The 18,004-nt window shown below is 35.5% G+C and overlaps 1 protein-coding gene across 1 annotated transcript in view; it reads left to right on the top strand.

Moving 5' to 3' along the window:
- COL24A1 (collagen type XXIV alpha 1 chain) overlaps positions 1–18,004 on the top strand; it is a gene marked incomplete at both ends in the record, with an annotated part of 398,140 nt that overhangs the window by 53,859 nt on the left and 326,277 nt on the right. The window contains 2 exons of the mRNA XM_079698762.1: positions 1,839–1,892; positions 5,006–5,059. Coding sequence (XP_079554888.1) covers positions 1,839–1,892; positions 5,006–5,059 — 108 coding nt within the window. The remainder of the gene's footprint in view (positions 1–1,838; positions 1,893–5,005; positions 5,060–18,004) is intronic.

Raw genomic sequence — 18,004 nt, 5'->3', positions numbered from 1 at the left:
AAAAGCCAAACCACAAATAAGGCCCTATAATTCTTTTTGTGTTCTGGCCGCTTTTGTCTCTCTGAAGTGCTCGCCTGCTTCTCTCCACTTAGCACCTGTTACTTTGGGCAACCTGCTGTTTCTTAGACAAACCTCAGGCCCTTTGCACTTACTCTTTTCTCTGCTGGGGATGCTCTTAGTGATCTCCCTTCAGATATATTTACAACTCCCTCCCTTACCTCTTTCAATTCTCTGGTCAGATCACCTTCTCAGGGACAGTTCCTCCCACTGCACCCAAGAAAAGAGCCCTCTGTGTCCCGGGTGGTCACAGTTCCCTTCCCCAGCTGCTGCTTTCTTCCTGACACTTATCTATACAATAAATTGTATTTTTAAAAATTTCCATTTATTCTTTTTTTTTCTCTCTCACACTGTAATGTTAGCCTAAAGAGAACAGATAACTTACCTGTTTTGTTCATCCCTATGTGTTCAGGAAGTTGTTCAATAAATATCTGTGGAATGAAAGAAAACAAACAAAAAAAAAGAAAGTATCCCTGAATATGTGAAGGAAGACATGACTGTTTCCTTACTTCCCATAGGGTGAAAATAACATTTAGAAATGGAAAATTATTATTAGCTCAGAATGGTAATGAAGTCAGAATTTGAATGATAAAGAATCTCAATTCTGTATTTCAAGAAGCATGAAATATAAAAGATATTTTGCTAGTATGCATAATAAGAAAGAAAGAATACTTTACTATTGTACCTAAAAATTTTGGTTGAAACCTAATGTCATATTTCTCTTGATATATAAAAGGTAAAGATTCCCAAAGTATGAAAAAAATCTTTTTATAACAGAATAAAAAGAATTTTGGCAGTTAGAGGGTTTTTTATTTTTGTTTTATTATAAAAGTAATGCATGTGCATTGCAAGATTTTGGAAAATATTTAAACTTGGAATGATGTTTTAAAATTTTGAGAATTATTATAAGCGGTTTTCTTTTACTAAAAATAACTAGTTTCCCCATGCTAAAATAGGAATTATAACTCAATATGTCACAAAAGTGGAAAAGTTAATAGAGCCTTTATGTAGTTCCCTTGAAGAAGGATATTTCATTTGTTCTCTACGTCTGCATCTCTATTTCTGCTTTGCAAATAAGGTCATCTATACCATTTTCCTAGATTCCACGTATATGCGTTAATATACGATATTTGCTTTTCTTTTTCTGACTTACTTCACTCTGTATGACACTCTCTAGGTCCATCCACGTCTCTACAAATGTATGGATATGTATGGATATGAAGGGGAAAAGGGGTGGGGTAGGAGGAATTGGGAGATTGGGATTGACACATATACACTCTTGATACTATGTATAAAATAGACAACTGAGGGGAACATACTGTATAGCACAGGGAACTCTACTTAATGCACTGTGGTGTCCTAAATGGGAGAGAAATCCAAAAGGGAAGGGGATATGTGTATATATATGGCTGATTCATTTTGCTGTTCAGTAGAAGCTAACACAACATTGTAAAGCAACTATACTCCAATAAAAATTAATTAAAAAAGTAAAAGTGACAAGAGTTACCTATTAAAAAAGATGTTTCAATCATAGTATAACTTTATTGATTAGAAAAATCAGGTATGTCTGGGGAATTTCTAGGAATCTTCTCAACATTTAAAATTAAGAATAAGTGAAATATACACTAAAAAGTTAAATAATCCTTGTACATCTCAATTTCAAATACATAATTTTATTCAATACCATATAATGTATGTAGCATCTGACAATGCATACAACCAAAGAAGTATGATATATGTAGTTTATGTTTCATCAAGTGTTTTATAACTGTTTTATTTAGGGCCCCAAAGGAGATCCAGGTTTTTCCCCAGGTCATGCTGTTTCTGGAGAAAAGGTAATTATTCGTCCATGAAATACAATCATGGTGATATATTTCAAGCTTTTAAAAATCATTTTTATCTTTTTTAAATGTAGATTTTACTTGATTTCAGACAGAATATATAGATAACTATTGGATTTTAATGAAGGAAGAAATATTTGAAGAATCAAGTAAACAGTATTATCAGCTCAACTTTTCACTTTAAATCATACCATTAATTTTTTTGAGTGTCTACTTTGTCATGCCCTTGTGCTACCTGTGAACTAGGAACAGATGGGACAAAAAATTAGAACAAGATACTTTTGGTCCTAACCTCAAAAATGTTGCTGTTAGTATGGATGCCATTGTAAATTCTAATGCCATTTTACACCTTTATTTCTATAATAGTTCTACATACTTATCTTGTTTAAGTCCCACAGTAATAGTGAGGGAGGCGGTCATCATTATCTTTTTTCCAATTGAGAAAACAAGATTCATAGAATTTAAGTGGATAGCAAGTAGATGAATTAATGATGTATCTAAGTTTTCTGACTTTCAGTACAGTATGCTTTTTATTTTATCATAATGCGCTCAAATGCACATACGCATTTAGATAAAAAGAAACTAATGTTTCAAAGTAAAGATAGCAGCGAAAATCTTTACTAAGAGGAAGGTATTGTTTTCCAGTGAGCTTGAATACAAGTCAAGTATTTAGGTATATATCTGGGAAGCTTTATTTAGACATGCGCTTGATGAATGTGATACAATTATAGGATGTTTTTGTTTATGTAGTATACATTCACAAACTTTTAAAATCCCTGAATAATTTTTGTGGTTACTGGGTTGAAATATTATCCTTTAATTGGTTTACAGAAACTCTTGTAAACATAAGAAAAATTACATCACATTAATGGATTTTATACTAGCAATTAAATCCTCAAATTTAATCTAGTACTGTAAGAATTTCATTGCTGTGTTGGAACTGAGTTCACTGAATCTAAATAATTTAGAAAAGGAATGGAAGTTTATTATTAGAAACAGTATTTTCATTGGTCCCTTAATTATTAACAAGGAAAAAATTCTGCAATCTGAGAAACATAAATGCCATCTTTAAAAATCTCTAAATATAAAACATTTGATTTCTTAAAATTGAGAAATTAGACATCCACTCTCTTTTGGTGACTGCTTTAAATAAATTCCCCAAATTATGCATTCAGATTTTATCAGATGCTTATTTTTATCTTCCCTTGTGGCTTCTCTGTACAAAATATAGGGTGGTTCAGTATGTGTACAGTATCTGTATAAAATACAGGGTGATTCAGCCTGCGAGTTGTGACTTGGAAGTATGTCAGTGGGTTTTTTTTTTTTTTTTAACTTTTTGAGTTACTCATATACTAACTGTGGTCAATACTATATAGGAGAAATGGTAAGATATAGGATTTAATAGAATGTTTTCATTGAGCTTTAAGTGAAATCCAACTTTCAAAATGAGATATTTTTAAAATGGTAACATTTAAAATCAATTTCTCAGAAATTATATTTACATACAATTAGGTTCAGTTTTACTGAGGAGGCAGGATATTTATACATATACAATATAAATACAAATAAATAAAATACAAACATTAAATTGGTGTGAGTATTGGGGGATTGGGAAACAATTGAATTTTATTTTTAAACATTTAGCGATTTTTACAATAAATATATAGTCAGTGATGAAACAATAAAAGCAATGCATATTCTAGTCCTGCATGTAATATCCAGTAACATCTCTCAGAGAGCACACCTAAGTGTTTAATTTCTTGTGGGACCTCAATGGCAAACGAAGATAACTTTTAAATAGTGGTAATTTTTCCTTTCCCACAAGACAAGTGTGATATTATTATTCTCACTTTTCAGATGGAGAAACTTTGAAAGGAAATCAAGTGATCTACCCTTGATTAGAGCTAGTAGGAGATGAGCCTCCAGTCTCCTGTTTCCTAGTGCAGTTTTCTTTTCCTTCTATCAGAGAAATAAGTGTAAAAAATATATATATATGTATAAACCCATCATCCCATAACAAATGGAAGCCATCCTAATAAAACACTGAGCAAAAAAACATTAAAATACTAAACATATGGAAAAGCACTTTATAGTTAATCAGAAACATCCTTTTCCCTTCTGATTGTTTAATTTGATGACATATTAAAGTAGATAATACACTGAAAATTAAATAGTGCCTAAACAGTCATTAACAAGTTTATTTAGGGTTATTAACTAAGTACTCTTTTTTTCTTTCAAAGAACATACTTTTTTTCATGCACAGTAACTTTGTCACAGCAGGAAGAGGGAAAGGAACAGAGGCGAAGAAGAAGTGTACCACGAGTAAACTGGTTTAAGATTATACCCTCATTCCACTTTGACATGTTTCATCCTTGTCAATTCACACAGCCTCCTCTATGTCGTTGTCCATTCTACCCGCCACAGACACTCCTTCCCCCTCACTGGTATAATTTCTCCTTCCTACCCTGTTCACAGGCCTTCATCACATTTGGGGGAAGGGGTTGGGGTGTGGGGACAGAAGGCCCTAATTTGCGAAGTTGGGTCTGTGAAGTCAAACACATGGTCCTCCCAATAAATTTTCACTGCAGCCCCAGAAACGGAAGTACCCCTTTCCCTGGTGCATGACGAGAGCCCAGTCCTGCCTCCCACCCCCTAGCCGTGCCTTGAGGTTCCACGTGGGAGTCCCATTGGGCTGCAGGGCCTCACCTAGAAGGGCAGGCCTGAGCTGTCCACAGCTGCCTCACAAAGCACTGGTAGAATTTTTAAGTAGACTCCTTTACATTTTTAAAGCACGGTAAACTTTGGGAAAGATGAGAATTTGGGAAGTAAGAACATTCCTAGAGAAAAGGACATCAGAGAAAAAGAAGCAGGGCCTTAGAGGTGGGGAAGTACCGTCCAGGTAATCAGCACTAGAAGAGATAAGGGCTGGGGGCCTCAGAAAAGGTCTCAAACAGTCCCAGAAACGAGGTGGACCTTGAGCCAGATAGAGGAGATCAGAAATGAATGCAGTAAGATCTGGACGTCCAAGATGAAATCCTGAAGCAAGGGTATCATAATTTTCAATTCTCTTTCATAATATTAAACCTCTGTTTGTGTTTTGTTCTTAGGGTGATCAAGGTCTTTCTGGATTAATGGGGCCCCCTGGTATGCAAGGTGTTAAGGTAAGATGTAGTTTTACTTTGATGTATTTGGGTGCCATGTGGATCTGGGTGCTCTTCAGCTCCTAAGATCTCATTCTGAAGTTGAGCCCAAAGTCAATGTTTTAAATTCCTTTCCTCAGCGATAGGAATTAGGGTGCTGTCCTAAGCCAGGAAAGTGGTGCCCACCAAAGACAGGGTCTTAAGAAAAATAAAAGAAAACCCTTCAGATAATGATGGGGACAAAATTCACATGTAGGAGAAAGTCACTGATAGAATTTTGGAGTTCTCTTTTTTTATTAGGGCACTAACTTCTAAAACTTTGAAGTCACATTGTAACTTTTATATATCTAAAGTGAGGTACACTTGGATGTAAGTAAAATACTTGGCTTTTTTTTAAAGAGTTTCTAATTTTATTAGGAAATAATAAGCTCTGCCATGATATATACATGAAGGTGAGGCCTGAAGCATAAATAGAGTAGAAGTAAGGGTTGGGGATAGGTAGTAAAAAAATAGTAGTCATATGCATATGAGTCGGCTTTTTCTCAGGTAAAAAGGAATAGTAACCCAGCTGCTATAATTATTTCATAAAATATGCTGTGCAGTTTCCTGAATTAACACAAGTGTAAATTCTTCTCAATATATTCAGCTTGTCTTTTTCTCAAACGCTGAGTTGTTGATTTTCTACAAGGGATGAAAAAGATACAAAATTTCTGTCTAAGGTATTAAAGGCCCCAAAATATTGGAGGGCAGTATTTGACTTGATATGGGTGCCTAAATACACTTAATAATGAGCTATGTTGATGTCTTAATGTGTCATATTCTTTTCCTCTTGGGAGATTTAGATTGGAGATGGTTTTCTGGCTCTGGTTAATTTGTTCAAATTCCATCTGCCATTTTCTAGGTCCTGTCGACCTTGGGCAGGTTGCTTAACCTAAGCTTTAGTTCCCTCATGTGTAAAATATGAAGATAATACTACCCACTTCACAAGGAGCTGTTGGGAACATGGAATGGGATAATCCATGCAATAGAGTGTCAGAAAAATAGCAAGCCGTTAATAACTGTTAACCATCAGCTATTTATCTGGTTTTGGAAAGAATCCTGACCTTGTTTGCTTCCCTTCATAATCCCTTCTACAGGGCACAATTATAAATTGATTAAAAAGGTTTTTATCTCATGGAGTATTTTTCCTCCCATGACCATACCACACCATTATTCTTATGACATTTAGACTAGTCTTCATCCTAGATAGTACTTAGAATCTGACAACTCCTTTGAGGTTGTTGGTTGCTTCCATGAAACTGCAGAGTGATTGTTTCTGCCAGAATTGGTCTTGACATACAGTCATGAATCTGTCTCATTAATGCTACTTAGTATACCTCTGACTGCTAAGTGTACCTCTGAGGAAACTGTATTGATGAATAGCATCGAACAAAGAAAATCTCATATGAAAATTACCTTAATAAATTGTATTTGATATTAAATATACAGCTATTGCATCCTGAAGAATGCCAGTGTGTATAAGAGAAAAGCAAACTAATCATTACTTTCCAAGGTTAATAATGCCCATGGTTCATGAAATTAGCATTCCAGAAAGGGAAAAATTATTGATAAATAAAGCTTGAGTTGTGATTATATAGAGGAATATATAAAGAAATACTATAGAGAAAACTTTAAAAGACTGATTTTAACTATTAGAGCAGATTATCATTTTTAACTTTGAAGTTTTACTTACTTAAAGCGGAAGATATTATCTTCCAAGGACTTAAGCACATATTTTATGAGCCTTGGCCCATTGGTATTTTAAAATATTGAGAATATATTATTTTTGGTCTGTATAAGTCTAGTAAAGTGAAATAGCATTAAGTTAAACAAACTGGGTCATGGATGCATATCTTTCACAGACTTCTTTTCTCTTACACAGTTTTTTAAACTTTTAAAATCTGGCTTGTGTTGTTAACGAATAGAAACAGACACTGTAGAAGTCAGGGATCTTGCTATGTTATCAATTAGCAACTATAGCTGAATTTTCTCTAGAGAAGGTTTAGTTGAAAGTATTTAGAAACCAAATTACTTTCTGATAAATGAAGCATCCATGGTTCACTATGCTTTGATAGTAGTTCAAAACAGTGTTGAAATATTTGAGATGATTTTGTAGTTTTTCTGAGAATGCTTTCCCTCTTTTCAGAGTGTGTCTAATAATGGAAACTGTATATAGATTTTTTAAAAACAAGTATTGCAGGAAACAGACATAGGGGCTCAATCTAAACCTAAACTAATTCTCCACATAGCAGGCTTGGAACAAGTTTCCATCACACTATCTACGTGCATGTCTTACTTTAATATGAATGTGCAGTAGAAGTACTCTCACAATGAGCTTGGTAGACTCTTTCTGTTCCTGTGGTTTGTATGAAAGGCAGAAGGACCAGACTGATTATTTATGGAATTTACTAATTTTGATTCATTTTTTGAACCACCTAGGTCATTCTCAGAGTTACTTCCTGCAAACAGGATCCATTCTAGGAGTACCTAGAATAAAAGTTCATATTAGTTATAACCTAGGGACTCCTATTCCTTCATCCTTTCAGTTCTACCCCTAAAATGCTACATGAATTCTTAAAGTCAAGACAAGAACTTAAGGTGTTCGTTCTGTAAGTGATAACTCTAAGATAAGCCCAGAGAGGTTAAGAGAATTGCTCAGGGTCACTCAGAGTTACAGCAGGATCAAGAGATAATACTTGCTGATACTGAATCCACTGTGCTTTTAACAGTCTGGGCTTATTATAAAAGATGAATAAGGTACTTGGGATTTGATTAATATGAACTTTATTACATATTTTATCTATCAAACTATTTTTGAATTATTATAACTATTATGGTAAATATTAACAGCTCCTTTCTTATGTGTAATATTATAGTCTATCTGCTGAACCCTGTATCTTTCTATCTTAAAAACAACCCATTGAGACAGATAGTATGTTCATTGTGTCATAAATAAGTTAATTGAGGTATAAAATGGTTAAGTCATTTACCCAAGGCCACATGACTATTAATTGACAAAGTTAGGACTCAAATCCAGGCATCTTTGACATGACTGTGCTCTTAATAACTTCAAATACTGTTTCCCCATATATTAGTTTATTATGCCAATATTTGTTATACGTGAGTTTGATTACTTCTGACTACCTCAAACATGAATGCAAGGGGAAGTAAAATTTTGTTCTTTCCTGAAAGCCAAGGGAACAAATGTAGTTTTGGATGACAGGTAATAATGACATCATTATTCCTTTTCTCTGGAAGTATCTGGAAATATTACAATTCTTTAAGCAATCTTTGAAGTGGCTGCAAGAAAGTTGTGTGTAGAAATATAGACAACTCATGGAAACTGTTGAGATAAATAAACAGAAGATTAATATAAAATGTTCTGAAAACTAGAAGTAATATTGAGATAGAAATAACAAAGCAAGTAAATCAGCAGCAATATTTTTATTCACTCTTCAGTAGATTTTTTGGTCTGCTTCTGCCTTTTTCCCTTTTATCTCTCACCCCTTGACTTTTTTTTTTAAGATGAATAAATTTACTATATAAATAAGGCGCTTTTTTGTCACAACAAGGTACAACACAAATAGTGAAAATACAAGCCACAGACTGGGAAAAAATATTTGTAACACATGTAGCTAACAAAGAACTAGCATCCAGAACATGTAAAGAATGCACACAAATCAATAACCCAATAGAAAAATGGGTAGTTCACAAAACAGCAAATCCATTGGTCACTTAATATGTGAAAAGATATTTAACCTTACTAGGAATAAGGGAAATGAAATTAAAACAATGAGGTATCATTTCACAATTGTCAAATATTTAAAGTCTGAAAATACCTACTTTTGGCCAGATGAGGTACAACAGGAATTCTCATTTACTGCTGATGGAACTGGAACAACCAATTTGGAGCACGATTTGGCATGTCTAGGAAAGGTAAAGATGCACACTACCTAACACTTAGTAATTCTGCTCATATGTATATATCTTAGAGAAACTCTCTAACACACATACACAAGAAGAAATTTTAAAATGTTACTTGCAGCATTGTTTATGAAAACAAAACAGTAGAAACCCCAATATATTTAAATTTTAAAGGATATATTTTGATAGATTCATAAAATGTAACGCTATGCAGCAGCTAAAATGAACAAACTAAATCTACCTATTTATGGCAACATGTATAAATCTCAAAAATATAACATTGACAAAAGAAATAGCCTCAAAGCATTTGTATAGTATAATACATATAAAGTTCAAAAACATGCAAAAATACAACATTAACAAAACAACTTACAGAAATTTATGCTTTACTGAACAGTGAAACATTGTATTTATATAAAAGTATAAAATCATGCATATTAAAAAAAATAGTGCTTCTCTCTGAAGAGGGACAGATAAGAATGAAATCAGGGGGTTTCATAAGGAAAGGCCCTTGAATTTTTTCTTTTAAAAAAATCTGAAATCAATATTCACACCTTGACTTTTTTTTTAAAAAAACCAGTATTACCACTTTAACAAGCTGTGAATTTCCCCAGATTCATTGGTTACATTGCCTCAACTTAGCCACCTTAATATAACTCTTATTTACCAGGAACTGAAGTATGTTTTCACTTCCCACTAAATGTTTAAATTTGTGCCAAAAATCAGATAAGTTAGATCCAGAGTGCATGCTGGGTTGGTTGGAACACAGGAGTCATAATTCTGAGCTTGGACTCCAGATGAATTTATAATTGGTTTTTAAATATAGCTGATCAGTTGCTACGTTACTATTGGAAGTCTGCTTTTTAAAATTGTAAGAACATTAACAGCGATTTCAATTGAAGAAATTTTTCTGGGATCGAGAGGATAAGACAGATGAGAGCAATTAAGCACATCTTAGCATGAAGGCATAACTCAGAACAATTGTGAAATATGAGGCGCACATTTTAAAATAGATTGTTATGAATAATGTACGCCAATATTTTTCTGAATGTCAAAAAATTCAGCTACTATACTTTTAGTAATAATTATAAATCAGTGTGAATTCTTATTCTAGTTTGATGGAATTATTTCAGTTAAAAAAATCTTTCCATTACATAGGAGGTACACAGTTAACATCTTTATAAAGTTGGAAGGGAAAGAAGAGCTGAAAAAATCAAGTGGAATGCATTATGATTTATCAGTCACTCAAAACCTATACAGCTTTTCATAATCTATTTAAAGCAAGGACAGTACTAAAGAAGTACAGCAATACTGAATGTTGATGAGAACAACAATATAAATAAAATCCGTGCCTGAAGAAAGAAATAAGGGGAATTCTTATGTTCCATAGTTAACACTATAGATCATCTTCTCACCTGCCCAATATTCATGTAAAAATCTGTTTTACTTTGCTTGGTTCACAGTTCAGGCTTAGTACTGGAAGTCTAACATAAAAGCTGCTGCTTAGGGGCTGTGCTGTCACCACTGTGACCATCTACTCTGCACTCTGCCATTTCCACTAATGGAGGGGGAAGCTAAGAACAAGGCAACACATACTGAACTCCCTCATAGGCAAGCCCGTGGCTACCAAAGTGGTGTACTCTGTGGGACTTGGAAAACGTTCCTTCATCCAAAGATATTTTCCTCTTGTGATTGACATCCTAACATTAACGATAAATTCATTTGGCTGAAAGTATTTCAGCTCCCAGAAGGTTTTAAAAAAAAATGTCTGTGTTCTCAGAAAAAGCTGTTATCGGTCATTTAGCACCATTTTGAGAATAGTTTGTCATACTGTTTTTCTCCACAAGAACTAGTTGAGAAGGACTACAACTAGAGTTGATGGGGCCAAGGTAAAAACTGAGTACTAATTAATGTAGGTTAATGGGTCAATATTGTGAGGAGTTTGGGACAGAGGTGGGTAGGAGTCTGTTGTGTGATGAGGGAAGTATGTTCCAAGAGGAAGGGGGAGGTAGGTAGAATAGAGAGGTCTGTGTGGTATTCATTCTCTAATTCTCTTCAATCTCTCCAGTTACCTGGGATCATTCTTCTATTTAATTTTTTGAAAACAGTTAAACTCCCTCTTCTTAAAACTTCAGGAACTTTATTGCCTTTATTGCCTTACCTCAAGTAGTACTTACATGGTCATGGTTGTTGATTTTTTTAATCTCATTCTGAATTCTTGCTTAAGGCTTCTTTTTCAATCAGCTATGGGTGTCTTACCACTATTTCTCTAGTTTGCCATAGGTTTCCCTGGTTATTTTGACCAAAACATGGCTACAAACCTTTGTTTGTTTTCCTCAAGGCATTGCTGACATATGAGTCCTGTAGTGTTTGACAGACTTTATTAGATACTTGGAATCACCTGATCTGTAAAGGAATGCTATTATTATACTACAGAAAAGGACAATTTAATACTGGCTTTCAGATAACAGTGCAGTAGCAGTGGGCTAAAGGGAAATATATGAGTGATTTAGGAGTCCTTAAGTGCAAGGTCTATATTTTTTCACTGTGGTATTTCAGCCCATAGCAAGCACATATTATTAGTCAGTGAATGAACATTGATGCTCGTAAGTTTAATTGACTGTGCCCTTTCACCTGGTGCTAGTGGGTATCCTCCTCCTCAAGGGCTGCTTCTCAAGTCAGTGACCCTTCTCACCTGTCTTATTTTGCCTCAGTCCTCTGGCTCCAAACACCCTTCATCCCATTTAGGTAGGGGAGTAGAACTAGTTAATCTGCTACTAATGTCTCAGTGATGTTGCCTTTCACATGATCATGTATAAGGTTAGCCCACCTTTGCCTCAGCTTCCTGAGACTAGAGAGAAGCAAAAGATACAAGGAAGTTGCTTCAAACAAAAGAGCAGTTTTGAGATAAAATTTGTCACTAACTCTGGAATGCTGCAGTTGTTTTAATCACATCCTTTTGTCCTACAGTTCATTCAGGAAACCAGTATTGGTAAACAAGTTCTATAGTTCCTGCCTTCAAGTAGCCTACTGTCTAAAAAAAGAAATAGATACTAAAGTAAATCACAAAATTATATTATGCTATAACAAGTACAATGATTAAGATGTGAAAATTTTTATAGCAATGGCTGAGGGATCCCTAAACTTCTTGGCACTGGAGGTGGGGGAGTTTTTAGAGAACAGGGAAAGAGGCAACATCTGAGCTGCATCTTGAGGATGCAAGTTATCCTAATGATACTATAGTTAGTAGACATGTATGCTGTTTACACACAGGTGATGACATAAACCAAGGCTTGGAGGCAAGAGCAGTTCCTTGTTTTGGGGTTATGGAGTGTTAGGCAGGAGGTGTCAGGAGATAAAGTTTGAGGGACATTCAGGGGTCAAATTATAAAGGAACTTGTATGCCATGGTAAAGCATTTATCATATGGTAGAGAGCTACTGAAGGATTTTAAGAAGGAGAATTCCAGAGGCAAATCATTTAGTCTCCAGAATTTCTTTGACATTTTTGTGGATTCTAGAGGCAAATGCTCCTACCTTTCTGAAACCTAAAGTTTATGTAAGGAGGCCCAAGATAGAAAAGCAGAGTGATAATAGAGAAGTTGTCTTATGCCATAGGGGATACTTACTCATATGTAGAAAAAATATATATATTTTTTAAATCTCAGAATTCTTTTTTTTTTTAATTTTTTAAATTTATTTTTGGCTGTGTTGGGTCTTCGTTTCTGTGCGTGGGCTTTCTTCTAGTTGTGGCAAGCGGGGGCCACTCTTCATCGCGGTGCACGGGCCTCTCACTATCACGGCCTCTCTTGTTGCGGAGCACAGGCTCCAGAGGCGCAGGCTCAGTAGTTGTGGTTCACAGGCCTAGTTGCTCCGTGGCATGTGGAATCTTCCCAGACCAGGGCTCGAGCCCGTGTCCCCTGCATTGGCAGGCAGATTCTCAACCACTGAGCCACCAGGTAAGCCCTGTAGGAAAAATCTTTATCTCAGTGAATATAAGTCCTTCGCATTTAGTGGGGGAAAGAACTGTTAAAAGAAGAAAATCATTTATATATGAAGTTGACAACATAGAGATTATATCATCGAGAATCTTTTCAATACATATATACAAGCATTCCTCACTTTGCATGGTTCCAATATACACAAATTTCACTTAACACGGTTTAATAACACCAGTCTCCCAACAACGTGGTTCAGATTAATCATGCTGTGATTAGCTGTGTAAAGTATAAACTTTGCTACTGGCTCTTCAGCTTACAAGTCACTAGATAAATAGTAAATGTGCATCAAGATCAGTGATCGGTCACATCATTTCATTCAGAATCTGTTGGTGATTGTACACGAAACATCTGTTAGTTCATGCACAGACAGCAGAGTGTGTAGCTGTCTTGCTTCCTTCTCTCTGATAAACTCATGTGGCATTTTACACAAATGGATAATCAAAAAAAGTAACTGGTCAACAAAGATGAAAAGTACGATGAAATAAATAGTGATAACACAGAAATTGAAATTAGAATCAAATATAAATGGAGTTATAGAAGAAAGAGCTGATCCTGGGGCACTGCTGCCATTTGAGAGACTCTACACATGCAGACAGAGGAACTTGGTAAAGGCAAACTTTTTTTTTTTTTTTTTTCCCGGTACGCGGGCCTCTCCCGTCATGGAGCACAGGCTCCAGACGCGCAGGCCCAGCGGCCACGGCTCACAGGCCCAGCTGCTCTGCGGCATGTGGGATCTTCCTGGACCGGGGCACAAACCCGCGTCCCCTGCACCGGCAGGCGGACTCTCAACCACTGCGCCACCAGGGAAGCCCAAGGCGAACTTTTTATTATTTTTGTTTAAGGCAAATTTTTTGACATAAGAGGAAAGGGTTGTGATGAATAGGATAGACATGTCCCAGAGGAGGTTACAACAGCAAAAAAAACTTCATGTTAGAAGAACTCTTGGAGCTATTTCATAACATTGAAAGTGCAAAGGATGAAATGTTGGGAGCTGACCCACACTTAGAAAGGAGTATGACAGTTTGACAAAACATAGAATATATGCTTGCTCTGTATGGTTATTTATACAAGAAAAGCACTGTTGAAACTACTCTTCATAAATTTTTTCTAAGAGATGGAACTTTAATTTCTCACTGTTTCTAATGTTTTAAATTACACTGTACTAAATTAATATTTAACGTATTTTTCATTTCCCTATACAAAGGTAACTGACAGTGAGACTTCTAAACATTTTGACAAAAATTTGTAAAGGTCACAGAACAATTGCAATTTTTCCCATTATTAAGATTGCTTGGCATGGTTTCAGCTTATACGGTCAGTTTCATGGTCCTCTAGTACCCTGCAAAGCAAGGATGGCCCTGTGTGTAAATGGTACCACTATTTTCCTTATGGATAAACATTTTACTTATGTATCCAAATTTTAATTACTTGGGGGTAGTTCAGGTATATATTTGAAGTTTGTTTCTTTTCCATCCCTTAATATTTCTGATTTTGATTCAATTGTATCTTTTTTTTTTTTTTGGTCCTGTGTGGTCACCTGTTGATAACATATTTGTTAGGCTTTAAATTGTTGTTAAAATAAGTATTAAAATTAAAATCTCTATATTAAAATTAGATTCTAAACCCCTTTTATTACTGGAATTATTGGCAAGGCAAATTTACATCACAACAAAAATTGAAACAACCCTGTAACTCATTATAATGAGTTTTTAATCTGTTCTAAAACAGAACTTGTACATTTTTCTATTGGCATTCCTTAAGAAATGTGTTTACATCAGTTTCAGTATATTTATCAGAGAAAAATCATACATTGTTAGTAACTCGGCCTGTTTTGTTATTTTTCCTGTGTGAGTATAGGAAGAACAATGACTGAAATAGTATTTTCAAAAGACTACAATATAAACAAATTTTTAAAAGTAAAGTGTCAGGGAGACTTCCCTGGTGGTCCAGTGGTTAAGACTCCGTGCTTCCAATTCAGGGGGCATGGGTTTGATCCCTGGTTGGGGAACTAAGATTCCACATGCTGTGCGGCGTGGCCAAAAAATTTAAAAATAAAGTGTCAGGTCCTTAGATTGGAGCTATGCCAAAGTTTGAATGTAGGCATTCTTCCCAGGAACTTATTCCCTTTGTTTTTTAAAATATTACAGACGAGTGTTTAAGTAGGAAATAAATGAGACCTGTAGTCACAAATTAGGGAATAAATGGAGGCTTTTATACAATAGTGGTGCTAACTCCAGTATATTACAGTAAAATATTATTACATTGAAAAAATAACAGAAGATATTTTTTCTCCCACTTATTACCCTTCATTTGAATATTAAGAGAATTGAGATATCATATTGAATACTTAGAATCTATTTTCCCCCAAGTAACCCTCAACTTCCTCTAAGTCTTTACATCAATTCATTTATTCATCCAAATCTTTCCATCAATTAATTAACAAGCCCTTACTATGTTCTAGACACTAGGGATACCACATTGAATAAAATAGTTCAGGAGCTTAAGTTTAAACTCTTTAAGGGGCATATATATCATCTCTAACTCTGCCCTCAAATCTAATTTATAATCATCTTTCTCCTAGACTCTCATAATAGCCTCCTACCTGACCCATTCTCTTTCCATTCTGCTCATCCCAGAGTCCCCATCTTTGTTTCAGGTCATATGTGCATGGGAGCCTGAATCTGTTTTTTCTCTGATAGGTACATCAGTGTTACTTGAATTCTTCCAATGCCTCAAAGCCTGAATTGACTCTTATAAATGCCTTTGTTTTTCATTCAATGAAAGGTGAAAAAAAAAGTAGTGACTTTAACAGATCCAACTAATTGCAGAATGCTGGCAATTAAAAGGAGAATTAGCAGTAGTTTAATTCATTGCTGTCGTGTTACAGATGAAGACTTTGAAACTCATGATATAGCTATTTAGTGGCAAAACTGGATCTAGAGCTCAGTGTGCTTGGTCTTTTCATTATTATTAGTAGTAAACCAAACCAAACCAAAACCATTTTCTTTCACTTCAGCTCTTTTGATTGCAAAAAATGGAGACTTAGGCTATCCCCAGGAAGAGAGAATTATTTCAATCCTCTCTACAGCATTAAGGGAAATCAGGGACCCATTGAATCTAAAAATGGTACTGTAATATGACTTAGCCTCGCGGGGACAGGCACTGATTCAAAGCAGCACTGAGTATCTAGTAACATTAGTTTGTGGATCTTTTACTGTACTTTTCTATTAGCACTGCTACTCATCTCCTCTCTCTGCTTCTGCCCTTTTGTGTTATCTGGCTTTTCCTCTGACAAAAACTTTCTTTCTCAGCATAGTTTCTGCTTACTCTAAATTTTTTACTCATACTTTGGCTTTCTTCTCTTCCTCTTATCCTTTCTTTGTCAGTCTTTCTAGCTTCCACTAAGTACCTGAATCAATCCTCCCTCCCTCCCTCCCTCCCTTCTTCCTTCCTTCCTGTTGAACTTAATTTAAAAAAGAATTTGATTGGCCTGGCTTCACCCTGTTAGGCAAAACTCTCCATTCCAAGTGGCCTCATAGGCTACTGGCCAGACTTCATATTGGCTTCCCTTAAATAGAATGCCATCTCCTGGGGCTGAGGTGGAGTAGGAGGGAGCTCATGCCTATTTTGTGCTGCCTTTATATTAGAGTCTGTGGATGTGGAAAAATCTCTTCAGAGGGAGTTGTACATTCAGAGGACATTATGATCAACATGTCTAGTTCACTGTTATAAACTGCTTCAGGGAAAGTAAGCTAAAGAAGTTGTAGCACCACTGCATTCTGTTTCACCAGGGCTGGGGAGGGAAGAAACTCTGGTCAGAGAAACAGATAGTGGCCAAAGAAAGGGAAGCATGTAGCTAGCTAGACTCAACACTACACGGAAATAAAAACAAGTAAGTAAATATATAAGCACAGTTTTTAATAAAAAAAGAAAAGGAACTAGGCCCATGGCAGAGAGTTTCTCTACCTGTGTACCTCTCGCCCTGGTTCCTCATTTCTCATCTTCCTGACACTCCCTTAGGAACTCCATCCTTCTAGAGCTGCTGCCTCATCTGAGGGAACCACCACTACTATCTTAGTGCTGAGGACATTTCCTATTTCCTGTTATTAAAAGTGAATAAACTTAGCTTTGTGGATATTTTATTTGGAGAATCTTGTGTAACATTTGGACAACTGAGAACAATGTACGTCTTCTATTTTGTAATTAGGCTGGTCTTTAGCTATCTTAAAAATGTATAAACTCAGTGAAATTGTGGGTATATAAGATGCTAGTGGTAAATGTGTAACTTTAATAATACCATGATTTATGATATAAAATTCCTTTTGTTGATTTGTCTTGGTTGTCTAAAATTAATGTTTGAACATTTGATGAGAATGAGGACAGCCTGCATTTGAGTCTGAGACAAATATAGCCATATTAAGTAAATAGAAGGGCAGGTTACTCAATTCTTGATAAATCTAACTGTCAAACTGACATGATTCCACCTTACTACCTACATGACTTTGGTCATATCATTTAATTTCTCAGAGCTCAGTTTTCTCATCTGTAAAAATGAGGAAGATACCTACTTCATAGGATTGCCATAGAATTAGGTGAGGTATTTGGAAGTGGCTGGTGCAATGTCTGGTACATAGTGGCTCAGTGAAATTTCTTTGTGCCTTCGTTCCTTTTTCCCCCTCTTTTTCCCCTCTTCTTTCTCATGGCCACTTTTCTGATCTCTAATAGCCTAATCATGAAAGAACAGAGCTCCCAGAGGACAGGGCATTTCCTCTGCCCTCTTGCTTTTTCCTTCTGTTATTCCCTTGTTACAAATATGCTTACATATACAGATAACACACAAATTTTTGTCTCCAACTTTCCTTCTTACATTTCTGGTCTTTCTCTGGTTCCCAAGAGACCTCTCTACTTAAACATTTACTTTTGTTTTAAGTTTATCACCTCAAAATCTGCTTAAATCATTTCCTTATTTTTCAAATAGGTACCTCTTCTAATTTCCCCATTGTC

Source organism: Hyperoodon ampullatus (assembly GCF_949752795.1).
Source record: "Hyperoodon ampullatus genome assembly, chromosome: 2".
In the NCBI taxonomy this organism is placed as follows: Eukaryota; Metazoa; Chordata; class Mammalia; order Artiodactyla; family Ziphiidae; genus Hyperoodon; species Hyperoodon ampullatus.
This window is presented reverse-complemented; position numbering and strand designations above follow the sequence as displayed.